Source organism: Pinus tabuliformis, chromosome 7 (genome assembly GCF_031772625.1).
Source record: "Pinus tabuliformis cultivar Carrire ecotype Pingquan chromosome 7, CPIR1, whole genome shotgun sequence".
Classification (NCBI taxonomy): Eukaryota; Viridiplantae; Streptophyta; class Pinopsida; order Pinales; family Pinaceae; genus Pinus; species Pinus tabuliformis.
This window is the reverse complement of record NC_142293.1, coordinates 1,536,222,200-1,536,241,312: the sequence shown is the minus strand read 5'-3', so window position 1 is coordinate 1,536,241,312 and position 19,113 is coordinate 1,536,222,200. Positions and strand designations below refer to the sequence as shown.

The 19,113-nt window shown below is 33.9% G+C and overlaps 1 protein-coding gene and 1 pseudogene across 1 annotated transcript; one reads left to right on the top strand and one right to left on the bottom strand.

Moving 5' to 3' along the window:
• Positions 1 to 9,081: 9,081 nt before the first annotated feature.
• LOC149253724 (trimethyltridecatetraene synthase-like) lies at positions 9,082 to 9,800 on the bottom strand. The gene has a single exon (XM_089460000.1). The coding sequence runs from the start codon at positions 9,736 to 9,738 to the stop codon at positions 9,187 to 9,189; it is 552 nt and encodes a 183-aa protein (XP_089316126.1). The 5' UTR covers positions 9,739 to 9,800; the 3' UTR covers positions 9,082 to 9,186.
• Positions 9,801 to 9,806: 6 nt separating this feature from the next.
• LOC149253723 (trimethyltridecatetraene synthase pseudogene) lies at positions 9,807 to 10,498 on the top strand (annotated as a pseudogene).
• The last annotated feature ends 8,615 nt before the right edge of the window (positions 10,499 to 19,113 follow it).

Genomic DNA, 19,113 nt, shown 5'->3' with positions numbered 1-19,113 from the left:
TAGAAGCCCACTATTGTTATTATTGTGCCCTTACATTATTATTGTTATGTCGGCTTTGATTATGTTATGACCCCTTAGACTCCTATATATAAAAAGGAGGTCTTTTCATTTGAATCATCCAAGAATTGTTCATTTATGTAATGTAAAGGAGGTTGCCCCCTCAAAGAGGCTAAATTCTAAGGCGTTGATCTATCTTTTCTATCTTTTCTTGAGCTGGTTTCATAACATTTGGTATCAGAGCTTTGGATTCTAGGGTTTCGCTGCTCCAAACAGGTCATCGTGGCATTTTCACTATAATTTTTTTTCTGTGATGTTTCAGAAGTTGCAAAAAAAACCCATTTGAGAAGAGATCGCGCTGAACCTCGGATCCGAATTTCAGAGCTTTTCGCGCTATATTTACGGAGATATGATATGAGGAAGTTTGTCTTTTTGCAGACTCCTGAATTACATTCCAAACAGGTGACCTGGGGAAAATCGTCATAACTTTCTCTCTGAGCATCAGATTGAAATTTCATAAGAAGGTGCAGAAAGAGGACGAACTGTAGTTTTTTGTATCGCTTTTTCAGATCCAAAGGTCGAAACTGTGACTCGTGGCACGTCGTACAAGTTAGCTCTACTGAACTAGTCTATAATCAGGTCATCTTGGGAGATTTGGCATAACTCTTCCTTGGAGAATCCAATTTGGATAAGACTGGTGGCATTGGAAAGAGGACACAGAGGGCTACTGTAGGTCACAATTTCATAACTAGAAGCTTTGAAATTACAGAGTTATAGTCGTTTCAAGATCAAGCTCCTAAAATCAAGAAAAAGCGAGATGAGGAAGTTTGATGGCAAGGATCCGGTAAATTGGATACTACAGATGGAGAAATATTTTGATCTACATGGTGTACCATTGTTACAAAAGGTATGTATTGCATCTTTATATTTAGAACCAGATCAATTTTTATGGTATAAAGGGCTTTGTTCTCATAAACCGCTTGTTACGTGGTCAATTTTCACGGAGGAAATGATAGCACATTATGAGGATACAAAGAGAAACACCTTGTTTAGCCAATTGATAAATCTCAAACAAAAGTGTTCAATGGAAGAACACATTGAGGACTTTCAAAAATTGAATATAAGGGTAAATGATATTCCAGAGAAGCAAAGGATTGATGTCTTCATAGGTACTTTAAAGGATAACATTCAACATGAGCTTCGTCTTTGGGAACCTGATTCATTGGAGAAGGCATTCAAGTGGGCAAGAAAAATTGAAAGCAAAATTATGGAAACAAGGAATCCAACCACTCACGACTATAATTATGGAAGTTTTTCTTCTCCTAGCCTTCCACAACCTACAAGGGTGACACCACAACAATTGGAAGAAAAAAGAGAAAAAGGGCTTTGTTACAATTGTGATAGCAAATGCACTAAAGGTCATAAGTGTGCTGAGAAGAAATTATTTTACATAGATTATGAAGAGGAGGAAGAAAAAGATCAAGAAACATCAAAAGAAGTGTATATACACCAGGAACCAATCCCAGAGAAAGAAGAAATGAATCCGACCATATCTTGTAAAGCATTGGCAAGAATTACCACTCCTCAAACTCTCAAGATAGAAGGACATATCAAGAAGAAAAAGGTTCAAGAAGTGAAAGATCACATTGAGAAAGAAGAAATGAATCCAACCATATCTTGTAATGCATTGGCCGGAATTACCACTCCTCAAACTATCAAGATAGAAGGACATATCAAGAAGAAAAATGTTCAAGAAGTGAAAGATCACATCGAGCATCAAGAAATGAATCTGACCATATCTTGTAAAGGATTGGAAGAAATTACCACTCCTCAAACTCTAGAGATATAAGGACATATCAAGAAGAAAAAGGTTCAAGCAGTGAAAGATCACATCGAGCATCAACAACAAGTTCTCCAACTTTTAAAGGATAACGCCACTTTGGTGCAAAATCAAACGAAACAACAGGTAGATCAACATCGTAGTGAAAAATGTTTTGATGTAGGTGATTGGGTATTTTTACTCCTACATCTCAAGCAAGCTATTTATGAGAAGGAAATGTTGGCAATACTACATGCACTTAAAAAATGGCGACCTTACCGAATGGGAAGACTCTTCAAGGATGAGGATGTGGAAGCATTGTTTTGTGCTATTTCTATTATCGAACCAGATTGGATAAACGAAGCAAGGGATGAATGGAAGAAGGACGAAGAAGTATGGCCACTTATTCAAAAGTTGCAAAAGATCCCAATTCAAACAATATTGCCAGAAATTGAAGAGGAAGGAAAAATCATATTGGAACCTGGAGCAGTCATAGAAACAAGAACCCGACAGCTACGAAATCAATCAATTTTAGAGTATCTCATCAAGTGGAAGAACTTACCTGTGGAAGATTCCACATGGAAGGACAAGAATTTTATACAGAAGCATCAAGAACTACTCAAGCGTTGAGGACAACGCTTTTTGAAGGAGAGGGGCATGTTAGGCCCCTATACTACTAGTGTAACCCCTTATTGTTATTAGTACAACCCACTTATTATATTGATGTACCCATGTAGTGCCCATATTGTTACTATTGTGCCACATAGAAGCCCACTATTGTTATTATTGTGCCCTTACATTATTATTGTTATGTCGGCTTTGATTATGTTATGACCCCTTAGACTCCTATATATAGAAAGGAGGTCTTTTCATTTGAATCATCCAAGAATTGTTCATTTATGTAATGTAAAGGAGGTTTCCCCCTCGAAGAGGCTAAATTCTAAGGTGTTGATCTATCTTTTCTATCTTTTCTTGAGCTGGTTTCATAACAATATCTTCCATCTTGTCCTCCAAATGATTTTTTTTCTTGTGTGTGTCCCCAAGGACTTGTTGATTCCAGAATTTGATCTTCAGCTTTAAATCTCTTAGTTTCCTTTGGAATGTTTGCATCCTATTATCTCCCTGCACTATAATATCCTATCACCATTGTTCCAATTTGTTTATAAATTCTAAGTATCAAAGCCAGAAACTCTCAAAGAGGAAGGGTTTGTTAGCAGAGCCAGATTCCAGGCCAGTTTCTAATTGGATGGGCCAGTGGTATGACCCCATACTTGGAAGAGTCTTAGCCTCAATATAGATGTCCCTCACCAAAACCTTCTCTGAGAGGAGGAATCTATCTAGCTTGCTTATAATTTTTATTACCCTCCCCTCCTATTGTTCCATGTGTGAACACCATTCCAAGTCTCTACTTTATCTAGTCTTAATTCATGGATGGTGTCACAAAAATAGTGCTAAAGATGGATCCAAACATCACAACTCCTCCCCCTGTCTTTTCCTTCCGATTACAGATCATATTCAAATCCCCCCCTACTATCCAACAAGCATCTAGTAGGGATTCCTTTGTCTTTCTCAAGTGCTCCAATAATTTTTCTTTTTGTGTTGATATGGGATGTCCATATACTACAGTTAAAGCAGACCACTCCTGAGACTCCAGGCAGTGAAACTTGCCCATCACATTATGCCTTGTAGTCATCCATTCCTAGAATAACACCCGATTTGGGTCCCAACCAATCCCCTTGTTGTCTTGTGGTCGTCAATGGCCATTACCTCACAATCCCTCCAATATTTATGGCTTATTCCTTCTAGCTTATCACCTGAAATTTTAGTTTCTTGTAGCAGCATAATCTCTAGTCTCTCCTTAATGATTTTTTATTTGAGATAATAGAGCTTACGTATATTGTTTAAGCCCCAGATGTTCCATGATACGATATTCATTAAGTAAGGTGAAGGGTTGGGGAGTAATACTCGTAAGTTGGTTCATTTGGCCATGGTTAAGCAAAAATTCCCCTCCTTTCTTCAACATTTCTCTTGACGATTTATGCCTCTTATTACCAAGTTTGTCTACCTTGTCGAATCCACCTGAGGGGGGTTGAGGTGACCCCCTTATTTGCTTTGGCTTACATTATTTTGCTCTCCTTTGAGTTTGGCTAGCCTAGTGCACCATTGGCCAAACAAATACCGGAAGTGCACCAGTTGATTAGAGGGCATGTCCTTGACATCGACCTTAACCCAGACCTGGAAGAATTCCAACATGGTTTTCTCATTGGTTCTCAATCTATTATATTTCTCCTTGACTTCAAGGATTTTGCGAGTGTGGAGTAGGATCTATTTGAGCTTTTAGTCTTCCTCAAAATATTCTGGTGTTTTTCATTTTAGATTTATTTTCTCTATTGCCTTATTTTTCAGTTGGTCTATGTCTATTAGCTCGATCACCATTTGTTCTGCCTGGCTCTCATTGTCTCCATGGATTTCCATATTCTCCAAGATTGTAAGGGGGTTATTGTCCTTTACCTTCTACACCTTCGTTGAGTCTATATCTTGCTATGGCAAGGTCAACTTCCCTGAATTTGATTGTGAACCTTGGAAATTATGTTGCGTCCTAATCGAATTCACTTAAGTACCTTGGTAACTCAACTGATTTTTGGAAGATTTACCTTTGTGCAGGCCAACGGTGTGAAACTCCTCCTCATCCTTTATCTTGTTAACCTTTTGCTCCCCCACTAGTGTGAGTGGACAATCCTTGAAAAGGTGACCATATTAATGGAAACGACGACATTTAAATGGCACATGCTCATAATCAAGTGACTAGGTCGTGCTCGTATCTTGGTATTCCAGATCTATAGACTCTGGCAAGGGTTGGGAGATTTTCATGTGAACAAATATCTAGGCATAGGACGCATGTTGCCTTCTCTTTGTAATCTCCGATATCTTCACTAATTCTCCTACGGAGTTGCCAATTCCCTTCAGTATATCGAGTTCCCAGAAGTCTTTTGGCAGGGAGAAGAGGCAAACCCATATTGGAGCCGCTAAGAAATTCTCTTTCTCCATATTATAACATTCCTCCTAGAAGTGAATGAATAGCCCTATGTTGTTCATGAAATACGACTCATTCTCAAAAACCTTTTTTTGGTCTGTCATATCTACAAAGATGACTGTAAAAAATCCTTTGGTTCTCAACCTAAATTCCACCGGCCCTTGTGGATTCCATTTTGCCAAATCCATTAAACAATCTCTTTTTCCTTTGGCCAAATCCCCATGAACTGACAGATGATGACATGGTCCTTAATGAACTGGCGGGTCTTCTCCAATCGATTGTTTGGGATCATAAATTTTGGGTTTTGTACAACTTTTGGAAGGCAACGCCCTTGAGCTTTGGCTTGCCATTGGGCTCCCATCATAGGTGATTATGCTTCCTACTTACTCCAAGATGTCATACTTGTGTTACTATCCATGACCTTGTGGGCTCCGTTGACTACGTTTTTATAGGAGGAGCAACAACGCCCCCCCCCCACTTTGAGGGGTCGCTCATTGGTCAATCAGTGCAACTTTCCACAGAACCTCACACGACCTCGAGGCCTGATGCCGATTCTGCGAATTGTTGCCGCTTGCAGCGAACTACCACCACCTAGAAAATTTTGAAACCCTCCAAATATTCTAATTTATAACATTTTAATGTTATAAAACTTAATTTTTACTTAAATAATTAGTGCAATTATATGACAATTAATATTAATATTAAATCTCTATCATACATCTAATAATTATTAATGTAGTTGATAAATGTTTATCAACCACATTTACTAATGTAATTATGCATGTAATTATTAAATACTTATCAACATATATCAACCACATTTATTAATATAATTATGCTATATTTATATAATTTAAATCTAAAAATTAAATTTCATTAATATAATATTATTAATATTAAAAAATTAATATACTATTATCTATATTAATATTAAAATATAGCATTCATCTAAATCCTAGTAACTCAACAAATATGTATTTTTAAAATCTGGGGCTGCTCACTATTAATATGTTAATATTAAAAAGTGAATATAAAATTAAATATATTAATATTAAAAAGGCAATGTTGCCCTTAAAATCATGTTCGAAGCACTTTAAGAGCGATCTGAATGTTTAGAAAACAAATCTTACCTATTAAGAGCATGCGTAAATCATTTTTTACGGAGCTAGAAATAAGATCCAACATGTACATCTATTTAGGTTAAATACTTGTATAAGATTTGTCGATATTAAGGAATTTAGACTTCTGTGATCCATAACATTGTTTAGATAATCTTCGGCAAAATCACATAACCAATCTTTTGTCGACACGTTTCGAACCAACCAGTGTGGTTCATCGTCAGGACAAGTTGAAGAACCAATCTGGCTTAGCTTGATTAAATAGAGTGTGCAGAGACTCCAACGTCTATATTGCCAATGGCTAATTTTGACCTAATGATCCTAGTCAAACCATTAATTAATTATTAATATTCTTAGAAAAAGCTAAAACAGGTAAATAAAGGAATTCAATTGTTAATTTGAATAAATGTATATGTATATCTAAAAACAAATACATATAATTCATTAGCTTATATAATAAGAGAATTCATTTGTTAATTTGAGTGTATTTAAAAATGAATAATATAATATTTATATAATCCATATTTATTATTTAAATATAATCGTCATTAATAAATTATATCTCGTATAATAGTTCATATTTATTAAATAAACTAAATTTATTATTATTCCAATATTATTTAAATACAAATAAATAGCATTAAATTACTATTATTCTTAGAATTTAGTTACATTAGGTAATTTTGTATTTATTTAATAACAATTATTTAAATCTAATAGTCCATTGGTAAACTAGATCTTCTCTATTTGTTCTTTAAAATATATCATTTTTATTTATTATTTAAATATAATGGCCCATTAAAACAATAAGTTGTATACAATAATTTATGTTTATTAAATAATCTATATTTACTTAATAATTTATAATTCCAATATTATTAAAAAACATACAAATAGTATTCTTGTTAAATCATTATTATTCTTAGAATTTAGTTACATTAGGTAAATACCATAATTAAAGTACATGTTTATTAATAATAGTATATCCATAAAAAATAACTAACTCAAACTAACCCAATATTATTGGTATATCATATATTTATTCATAATAATTTCTTATTTATCATTTAAACCTAATGGTCATTTGGTAAACTAGATCTCCTCTTATAATTAATTTAATAATTTATATTCATTAAATAATCAATATTTATTCACCAATCTGTTATTCCAATAAAATTATTAAAATTAACTATGTCATTAGGTAAATATATTATAACTTATAAGGTTTAAAAAGGGGTTTTTTACTAATTAAATATATAAGAAATTAGTTAAAGGGAATTTCAATTCTAAAGGTATAGTAGAATTAAATATAAATGCATAAATAATTGAAATTATGGAAACAAAAAATCTAATCTAACTATAATATACCCAATAGTATCATAAACGGGATAAGGTTAATACAATAATTAGCCCGAAATTAATTAATAACTTATTAATAACTCATACACTCCATAATAATAGGACTAATCCGCTAAAAACAAATCTTAAGGAGAGGGAAGATAGAAACCCTAAGACCTAACAAAAGGGGAATGAGGAGGCTAGGAAGACAAGGCTGGGACCCAGCAACTGCTAATCTTCCAGCCATCATCCCTGTTAAGATTGTTCGGCCTTTTCTCAATCTCCAGGGCCTCTCTAAATTTGCGATGGTGAAACTGCGCAACTTTGGCAATGACTTGAGCCTCTTCTATACATACATGATGCATAGTCTTCCCCGCATGCTCAGCCAGGGCTGAGGACTTGGTCCTACCATGTCTTAAGTCAGCCGAATGCTCGCTAATCCGTTTATATTTTTAATAGTTTAAAAATATAAACTATTAATATAATAAAAAGATATTAATATTTATTTTAATTCAATTGGTAAAATTACACAATTTTATTATTGAAATTATAAAATTTACTCAAAAAATACTTTATAAAATAATCTGATTTTTATTTGTAAAAAGTTATATTTATTTATATTTACATTATTAAGTTGTGAGTTTAAATTTATTATTTAATTTGATTTAATTATTCATTATAATTATAATTATTTTATTTTTATTTTTATTAATTAGAAAGATTTATTTTACAACTCAATATGAAGGTGATGTGTAAGTATGTATATTTCTTTTAAAATTAAAATAAATCTCTAAATAAAAACACAATGTCAACTATAATAATAATAAAAAAATTATGTTATACATATTTAATTAATTGTCCATATAACCTAATATAATTTTATGTAAAATAATTAGAAGAAAAAAAAATATGTGAGAAGGATGTTTAAACTTTAGACTTTCCAAAAATATTTTAAAACTTTATGTCAATTTTATATATATTTATATATAGAAAAAAATGTTAAAGAAAAATATCAATACACATGTTAAGTAATCTCTATAATATTTAAAAATACAATTTAAATAATAAATTATACATTGTTTTTTGCACTCTAAAATCGCAAAACAAAATGGCATCAAAAATGATTCAATGTAAAAATATATGTTTCTGCCCATGAATGAGAGTAGATTTAATAAAAACAAGAAGAAAAAAGAATTCAAATCTGCCCTACATTTCTGGATCAAGAACATTCCCAGAGCTAATTTCATCTCGTCAATGAGAAGTGCTTTGTACCTCAAAACCATATTTTCCTGATACCACACAATGGATTCGGCAATACTCTACTAATTTGTATCTCAAAACCGTATCTTCCATATTCCCCAGGATGGATTCAGCAATACTCTGCAGTTTTCATGAGCTCTGCTGATAGAACAAGTCGGCTCACTGAGTCCCACTTCTCTGCAACTTGTCCATTTCATGGCATGGCAGTAAGAGAGACTTCCCTTGCTTTGTTCACTATAATTCTGAGACGAGGCAGTTTTGGGAAATTTTCATTTTTTATTTAAAATTTAATAATAAGTTAATGTAAAATCGAATTATATGTTAATAATCTATTTAAAATGTTCGAAAAAATACTTGCCTGGAAAAAGAAAAGACTGCAACACAAATATACGGCCATGGCCTTTATTACTAATATAATTAATACGAGCACTGCAAAAGACCACAACATTATTACTAATATAATTAATACGAGCACTGCAAAAGACCACAACAAATCACATGGTACAACACTCCGGAACCATGGCATACTGCACATGTGTAATAAGAGCAACTACTAGTAGATTCACTTACATATCAGATGCAGATCAGCTTATCCATAGGCGAGGCCAAACACGGCCTTTTCAAGGGTGGGAGGAATTTAAGTTATAGAGATGGGAAGGCAGGCGAGGTCGGGCCATTGCAACAAGAGGGTATGTTATAGGAGCTGTTAGCCCAAACACTTCGCCCATGCCCAAGTCCTTAGGGTTTTGGCCATCAGGCAGCTTCCACTGGAATCCATGGATGAGATTAGCCAAACCCAAATGAACTACTTTCAGTCCCAGATTATATCCCGGGCACATCCTCCTCCCCGACCCAAATGGCAGGAGCTCGTAATCTCTGCCCTTCACATCCACCGTGCTCCCTTTGAATCTCTCTGGCCGGAACTCGTCGGGGTTCTCCCATAATTTGCCGTCCCGACCGATAGTCCACACGTTGACGAACAACTTCGTGTTCGCAAGAATGTCGTATCCTGCGATTCTGCAGGGCTGAGTGGAGAGACGGGGGCCGAGAGTGGGAACCACTGGATGGAGCCTCATCGTCTCCTTCACTATCCACTGCAGATAATCCAGTTCACTGATGTCCTTCTCTTCCACCCACCGCTCTCTTCCCACAACTCTGTCCAGCTCTTCCATGGCTCTTTCCAAAGTCTCCGGATTTTTCAGGAGCTCCGACAGGCCCCACTCCACCACCGTCGCAGTGGGTAGTGAAGGAGACGATGAGGCTTCATCCTGTGGCTCCCATCCTCGTCCCTCGTCTCTCCACTCAAGCCTGCAGAATCGCAGGGTACGACATTCCTGCGAACACGAGGTTGTTCGTCAACGTTTGGACTATCGACCGGGACGGCAAGTTATGGGAGAACCCTGATGAGTTCATGCCAGAGAGATTCAAAGGGAGCACAGTGGACGTGAAGGGCAGAGATTACGAGCTCCTGCCATTTGGGTCGGGGAGGAGGATGTGCCTGGGATATAGTCTTGGAATCAAAGTAGTTCATTTGGGTTTGGCCAATCTCATCCATGGATTCCACTGGTGCCAGCCAGATGGACAGAACCCTGAGGACTTGGACATGGGCGAGACCTTTGGGTTGTCTACTCCTAAAACAATCCCTCTCGTTGCCATGGCCCTTCTTCAAATAAAATGGGCCTCTGATTATGGAGAAATAGATCTGCATATTGTATCAGTTGCTATAACAGTGAATCTACTATCAGTTCCCTTTATAGCAGTGTACCATGGCCGAATGTACCCAATCCAATGTTATCCCAAGTTTGATAATGTAAGACCAGGCTCAGTGATAATGTACCCAATCCAATCCGAACCTATCGAAATCTTCAGTTTACTTTTTCTGATTATTTTTCCAGCACTGGCGTGGGGTACGATGATGTAATGAGTGCTGTATAGTGGTGATTGTTGTAGAAAAGTAAAAAGATTCCAAATATCGTCATTTGATGTAAGGAATGAATAGTTAAGGATGTGTGGTAATAATTGCTGTGGAAAAAGTTAAAAAAATCAAAAGTATGATAATGTAATCGATTAATATGGTGATATGATCAATATTGTTCGGGTGTTGATTGTAGTAATGAAGAAATAAAATTCATGAATTTACTTTTTTCCAACTTAAGAATTTTTTTTATTTGGGATTGGATCATAAAATTTGGGAGATTAAATTTTCCCATTTAATTATTGGACTACATTCTCATGATCTTTTTCGTTTTGGATGGCCGACTTCAAATAGGATGGTGATGGTCGCGTTGCATACAAAGGGAAGTCCCGTCATAGTACTGTTAAGGTATTCAATACTTTATAATATAGTTTCTATTGCCCGCTGTAGCTTTGGACGCGAAATGCAATTTCCGAGCTCTTCAAGCGAAGGGGCAGTTTGTCCCACAATGGTTGGCCGCCTGGCTTTACCTGTTTTGTGTTTACACATACATGACAGAATCCTTATATATATTACTGACTCAAATAACTTTGAAGTATCGAAGTACTCTTTTTCATGTAATAAAAGAAAAATAACAATATTAATTTTTATAGGTTAATTTAAATTTATTATAATTTAGTTGTTAAATTAACATTGGTGACAGTGATCAATGTAGGTTGACTTGTTATAATTTTTTAAAGAAAATTATTTTACTTGGAATTATTTGTTGGTGGTATTTAAAGAAACAAAGTTTCACTTTTACCAAATATACTTGGGCTTTTAACTTGTTTCTTTACCTCCTAAATTTTTAACATAAAAATTAGCTCTTAAACAAATATAAACATTATAAAAAAATAATCTAAATTATGAATATATAATAAATTTTAAATAATATAATATAATATAATAAATCAAACTAATAAATAGACACATTCAATGTTTTCAATTTTTTTAATCAAACTAATAGTTTTTTTTAATTAAGTTTTTAAAATTAATATTTTATATATATATATAAACTTATTTTATTTATAAATATTCAAAATAATTTTGATTAAATATAAACAAACTTCTATAATTAAATATTTAATAAATTTCTTTTTAATTAAATAAAAAAATTTATTTTACTTTTATTTTTAATTTTAATGAATCCAAATGAATTAATTACTATTTCAAACAATGAAAATAGTTTCAGTATGATTTGTCTAATTCTTTTAAATTTTGGACTACAATTTAAATATTATACATTTCAGTGTTATGAAGGTGGAAATAAGACCTTCAAAATATGAACTAATAAAACAATGAGAAATTAATCTATATATATATATATATAAACATTAGAGAATATATTGGTTAAAGCTCAACTAGTGGGTAATTATTATGAGTCTTGCCAACCACTAAAAAAAATATATTTACCAAATTTTTACTAGAAAAACCAAATTATAAAAAAGTTAAACAACATAGGCATCACTTATTTAAACTTGAATAATTTCAATAAATACATATTGCATTAACTATTTTTTTTAACATTTTAATTGGGACAATATAACAAATAGGAAAAATGGCTTTCTTAGTGGAGAAACTTGAACTTTAGAAATTAAATAACTTAAATTTATGGTTCTTATAGACCTCTACTAAATTTTGATAAAATTAATCAAAACAAAATTCTGAGAAAAAAAATTACTTTATCTAGCGATTATACTAAAATATTTTAATTTACATATAATATAATATAATATTCTGTTTATTTATATAATGATTACTAATTTTATAATAATAACACTGATGAAAATTATGTTAACCTAATAACATTAATTATATGAAATTTCATTTCATATAATTGTATATTTAAATTAAAAATGTTTTCAATTAAATTAAATTTTTCAAGTTGTTATAAATTATTCTTATACTTTTAATGATTATTATTATCAAGTATAATGATTATTATTATCCTTTCCAAATTCTATTATTAGTTTTAATATTTAGTTTGTGAGTAGTTATGAATACTGGATTTGATATAGATGATTTAAAACACACAATAAAAATAATTAATTTATTTTGAAATATTAATTTTATGTTTAAATTTATATGAGTAGTTATGAATATTAGATTTGACATAGATGATTTTAAAAAGCATAATAAGAAATAATTTATTTATTTAAAAGTATTAATTTTGGGTTTAAATTTATATCATTGATAAATTAAAGATTTATGATGGTAAATAATTTTAAAATTGAAATAAATCATAAATATTAAATATGTAAATTAAAAAAAAAATACTATTCACTTTTTCAATATCACAAACTTACAAGTTTAAAATTTTTTTATATAAAGAGATTTTTAAAATAATAAAAAATTAAAATAACTTTCAAAAGTGCTTTTTAAAAGTATTCAAAATTTGATTTCAAATTATTAACGCAGACACTTGAACCTGATGTGCTCACAGACTTAGAAGTTGGAAAGAAATTCTAAGAATTTGGTATGTGTAATATATATAATAATTTAAATTTTATTATAAAAATAGAAAAAAAAGGTTATGTAATCTTAAATTTTGTTGGATGGTTTGGTTTTTTTGGGGCCTTAGATAAATATAAATTAGATATTTTATTATTTTTATTTTAACTAAACGAATAGTATTTTTTTGAGAAATAAGGATATCATTATTTTTTCATCTTATGTTCATGGATGTTTAGAGTTGTACTTATGTAATATGAGCAATATCATTTTGTTGACGATCTTGGTGTGACCGTCAATTTGGGGTGAAATGCAATCAAATTTGTGAGATTAGTGTCAAACAATGCCTAAAGGCTCGACCAGAATGCACTTAGGAACTTGTTATCCCGATATGATATAATGGTTTGCGGGATCCCAAAATATACCCACATTATTTAAAGAAGAGTTTAACAATGGCTTCTGCTATGATACTCTTATTGCAAGCAAAGAATATGGCCATATTAGAAAATCTATCAACGACCACAAATACATATTCATTGCCATGCTTGGTTGAAGGAAAGACAAACATATAGTCCATGGAGATGGATTCCCAAGATTGGTTAAGAGAAGCCAGAGGAGTGTACATGCCTTGGGCAGGATCTGATATATTTTCCAACATGTTTTCGAAGTTCTGGACAATAAAAATACTTCTACAGTACTGCCACTATCTTCTTCACACCAAAATATCATGCAAACTGACTATAGTGGGCCTCCCAAATCAGCTCAACACGCTTGCTTGAAGGAACACAAAGGTGTCCCAGGTGGCATAACAGTCTATCCTAGAGGTGGAAGTCTAGAACTATCTTGCTATCTATCAACATCTGGTATGTGATGACGAATTTTGGATCATTTTTGTATAGCTTCTGCCATCCAGAGGTCTTGTGCCCACGAGAGTTGAGAACAGTGATTAGTGCCATAACTAGGGGTCAATTGAGGCAATCTGCAACGTTATTGGTGTTTCCCTTTTTGTATTTAATGTTCAAATGGAATTGTTGCAGTTATGTGGACCATTTCTGATGGTGATCGTTCTACAATTTGCCTTGTGTCTGTATAAACTGAAGAGGACAGTGATCTGTGTGGATGATTGTCTCCTTTATCACAACGTAATGTTTCCATTGTAGGTAAGCATGCATGATGGAATCCATCTCCTTATTGTAGGTGGGGTATTTTCAAATAGTATTAGAGAGTGTCTCACTATGGTAGGCCACCAGATTCCCTTGCTAGGTGAGACTGCACCAACAACATAGTCTTTGGCATGGGGGGTGCCCTTGAGGAGTGCAAAATTAATATTTTCCCTATCAAAAAAATTAAGGATTGAAAAATATATTTTTAGTAGATTTAACCATCTTTTGAGAGCACTTGTGTATATCCAGCCTTCAAATATTGGAATGTCAAAGTTAATTTGTACCTTAAATGGGGTGGTGCCTTTGAAGTGACTAATGGATGAAGATTCTTTGCCCACTACTATCCGTCGAAGGCTCTGGGAAAAATTATCTATCATCTCATTCCTTTTCCACTCGAAGGATTTTTTGAGTAAGAATTTGAAAGGGACCGTTTCTTCTTCATATTTCTTTTATTTCTCCATGGGGGACCATTTCGGTTATTGATGTCAGTCTTGCAAGGGCTCAACGAGTTCAAGTCCCAACACCTTATATCTCAGCCTCATTGGGGACATGCACAAAAAATAGAGAAAGAGCATGTTTTGATAGCACTGATCCATATTTATGAAAGAATGAAATGAAATACAAATTTAAATAAAACTTGAAAACACATCGAAACAAAACTTCAATTGATAAATAAAAAAATGCTGAGAACTATTTACATGCATAAAGGAAATAAACTAACTCGACGATGGTAGCTTCTCTCTAAGGAGAGATGTAACAACTACATGCCTTTTAAATTGTGTTACAATGAGGCTTAGAGGTCCTTTTATCACGGAGAAACAATGAGAAACCACAAACATCCAAAAACCTAACCCAAGGAGATGAAGCATCTAAATGTATGGCCCTCGATGGGGTTAGTTGGAATGTCAACTTCCTAGGGTCGTAACTTTGTAATACGATCTCCATTTGAAGCACATGATAATGCATTAGAAATTTCTATTAGAGGTCAACAATGTTGACTCGTATTTTCCCATTTCCCAAAAAATATGTCATTTAAGGCCTCAAAACGGATCTAGAAGTTCATGACTCGAAAACTACTAAAAATAGAAAACTGTCGGGGCAAAAAATAAAAAAAATAAAAAATAAAAAAATAAAAAAAAATAAGGATGTGTTGAAAAATAGGAAATTGATAGAGAACATTGTTGGGGATCCAAGTGGAATAGGTGGTTGGCCACTAATATCCACCTGAATTACAGTAGAAATTGAAAGGGGATTTAAATTGTTGAAAGACAAAATAACTAAACAACCTTTCTTGGTTTTACCATATTTTCATAAACCTTTTCAAGTCAGTTGTGATCCAATTAGAATGGTCATTGGCATTGTTCTAATAATCCTATCACTTATTTTAATGAGAAGCTTAATGAGGAAAAACAAAGATATTCCTCTTATTACAAAGAGTTTTATGCCATCATCCAGGCTTTGGCGAAATGGAGACATTAACTCATACCAAGGGAATTTGTTTTACACGCAAACGACAATGACTTACAGTGTATAACTAGATAGGAGAAATTAAATTAGAGGCCTGAAAAGTGGGTGGTGTTTGTGTAGAAATATACCTTTGTTCTTAAACATATCAATGGAAATGTTATTAAAGTTGCAAATGCCTTGAGCATAAGGTGTTTGGTTTTGCAGGAATTCCAAGTGAACACTTTGTGATTTTGGCATCTCAAGGAAATGTACAAAACAAACCCATAATTTCGAGCGGTCTATGAAGTGTATGAGAACCCAATGATGGGATATAAGAGTGCTTGGCTTTAGTATATGATCCATGAGGGATCGTTGCTTGAGAATAGTCAGTTATGCATACTAAATTGTTCCATGAGAGATTATTTAATCAAGGAAAAACACAGTGGAGGGATATTAGGATAGTTTTGGATTGACGAGACTTTCTCTTTGTTACTCTTTTTATTATTGGCCTAGTATTCAAGATGAAGTGAAGAAATTCGTGGAAAAGTGCAGGGTTTTCCAACATGCCAAAGGAAGAAGGTAGAACATAGGGTTGTGCCATCCATTACCTATTTTGAGTAGGCCTTGGGATTCTATCAACATGGATTTTCCCCTGGGATTACCTTGGACCCAAAGAGGTAATGATTCTATATTTTTGTTTGTGGATAGATTCTAAAAAATATTTCATTTCATATTATGCACAAAAACCACTAATGCAACCAGAATTGTAAATATTTTTTTCAAAAAAGTTGTAAGATGCATGGGATGCCAAGAACCATTTTTTCTGGTTGAGATACCAGATTCATAGGCCATTTCTAGAGGAATTTATGGAAAAAACTAGGCACAATATAAGCTACAGTTCATCTTAACACCCAAAAATAGATGGGAAAATAGAGGTGGTGAATAGGAGTTTTGGGAACATCCTAAGTTGTTTGACAAGTGAACACCCCAAGCAGTGGGACCAAGTGCTTGCCCAAGATGCATTTTCCTATAATGACTCTCCCAACAAAAGGACCAAAAATAGTCCATTCTAGAAAGTATTTGGGATGCATTCAAGAGGATTTTACGAGTTGAGGAACCTGGGAAAGAAAGAAATCAAGAATTCTAAAGGTTAAACATTTGTAAAAGTATGCATGAAAAAGTCCCACGATGGCTGCAAGAAACCGACAACAATTACAAATAGAAAGCAAATGAAAGAAGGGTACAATTGGATTTTGAGGCGGGTGATTTGGTAATGGCTCATGTTAGAAAAGAAAGGTTTCCTAGAGGGACCTACAATAAATTGAAACTTAAAAACATTGGCCCATTTAGAATCCTACGAAAGTTTTCCTCCAATGCTTTCGAACTAGAGATTCGATAAGATTTTGGGATTTCATCGATTTTTAATGTAGCAGATCTATATCCCTTTAAGGAGACAACTAATGTACTTGCAAAAGATGAAGACCAAACTACTACAAAGAACAACTCAGAAGGAAATTGAAGCGGTGCTGGAAAAGAAGATGACCAAAAAGATCATAGGGAAAGAATATTTTGAATACTTGGTCACATAGAAAACTCAGCCAATAGAAAATACTAGTTGGATGACAACAACATAGATTTGCATAGAAAACTCAGCCAATAGAAAATACTAGTTGGATGACAACAACATAGATTTGCAAGTATGCGTGAGCAATTTCGCTTCTTTTGTAATCCATGTAAGCCATGATAATCCATGATATTAGTTAAAAAAAGTCTATGTTGTTGGGCACTTATGCTAGTTAACTTCAGAGGACGAGTGTAAATATTTAGATTAATACCATGGTGTTTACCTTCTAGAAGAAGAATGAGAAAAGGAATAGTTGTAAGACAAATGCAAATGCAAATTCTGTTAGTTACATCGCATTTTCGTGTGTTGAGATATTTTGCTTAGGCCGGGATAGGGAGAAATGGGGCCTTTTGTATTGTTTTTAGATGGGACACAAATAGACAAAGTTTGGTTGCATGTGTAATCTTGGTGTGGGGTAATCAGATCGATGTTTCTTCCCCTGTGCCCTCGTATCAATCCCATTCTTTTCAGTTAGTTTTTTTGTGAATACTTAACATTGCATTGTGTTCACTTTTCAGAAGTGTCATAGGTTTTGGATTCGAACGTAGAGCGACTTCAGAGCATCAGGCGTAACTCCACTTGATCTCGTCAAGATAGAGAGGAAGGAGACGGGTTCACGATTTGAGGGTGTGGTGACCGGGCCAACAGCCGAGCGACAGAAGTACTCTTGTTAGTTCCCTTGGTAGTCATTCAAATTTCGGTGGAGAGAGAGCCGAACTAACGAAGTGCTAGCAGTGATTAATTGAAAGTGTTGAGGCATGGGAACAATCCTCGTTAGCGTAATCTCTTTTCCCATCTCTCAGTCATCGTGAGACTGGGATCTTATCTTCCGTGACAAATGCCATTAAAGGCTGGCCAACCTGTGAACTGAGGTGCCGGAACTAACGAGAAAATTCTCTGTATCAACCATTTGGTGACCGGGAGTCCATTTACATGCGAGGAAGCTGCCCACTAACGCGGCCCGAAATCCGACGGGCCGACCCATCAATAGATAGACCTGATAAGACAGGAAGTTTCTTGTCTTTTTTTGTGTCGTCCCTCTGGAAACTAGTTGTCATTGAGCGTTAACAAGGAGGAGGGAGCCGGGTCCAAGACCCAAGGTCCGACCTCTTGCTCACGAGGAGCTACATATTATAGCTTTGATAAATCGGAGTGGGTTTGGGTCATTTGTGTACTGTGAGGTAGTCCTAACCCCTAATTGCGAGGGTGCACATTGTGCTATTGTAGCCACAGTTGTTGAGAATCATCGAACCGACTGTTGGCGTGGACGAAGTCTTGGAGGACGCCCAAACGGAGGGTGAAGTGAACCAGCTCACCACCAGAAAAGGGTTGCGGCCAACGCTTGAGTTTATAGCCTAGGTAACCGTTGTTGTCGTGGACACAATCGAGAAGGGTAACTATTTAAGGGTGAGATGGGTTCATAAGTGGGGCACTCCATCGTTAAGGAGTTGTTTTTAGTGTGATTTTTTGGACTTTTTTGTGTTGGTGGAAAAAAATGAGGTGAAATCTTGATTTGTGTTATTTAAACTAGTTTTTTAATTGCATATTTGGATTCAAGACCTGAAAAACCCTTAGGACACTTCGATTACGTAGGAATTACCTATCAAGCTTGTGATTTCAATAAATTGTTGCGTAATTTTAGAGAAATTTCACAGGAAAATCCCACCATAAAAACTTCCAAAAAATCACACTAAAAACAACTCCCATCATAATAGTGTATCCACTTTAAATATGGCATGCCTTATAAAATCACACTTTTTACTTTAAAAAAATCAAATATACTACGAGTAATGATGAAAATATATATATTGAAATCTTATTAATTGTTTATATTAAATGAGATGTTAAAATAATAAAAATATATTTTTTTATACGAATAAAACATTTTAATAAGTTTTAATAAAAATTT

What these genes read in the sequence shown, in the direction of transcription:
- LOC149253724 (XM_089460000.1), bottom strand. Translation starts at nt 9,738, where the DNA reads ATGGAAGAGCTGGACAGAGTTGTGGGAAGAGAGCGGTGGGTGGAAGAG.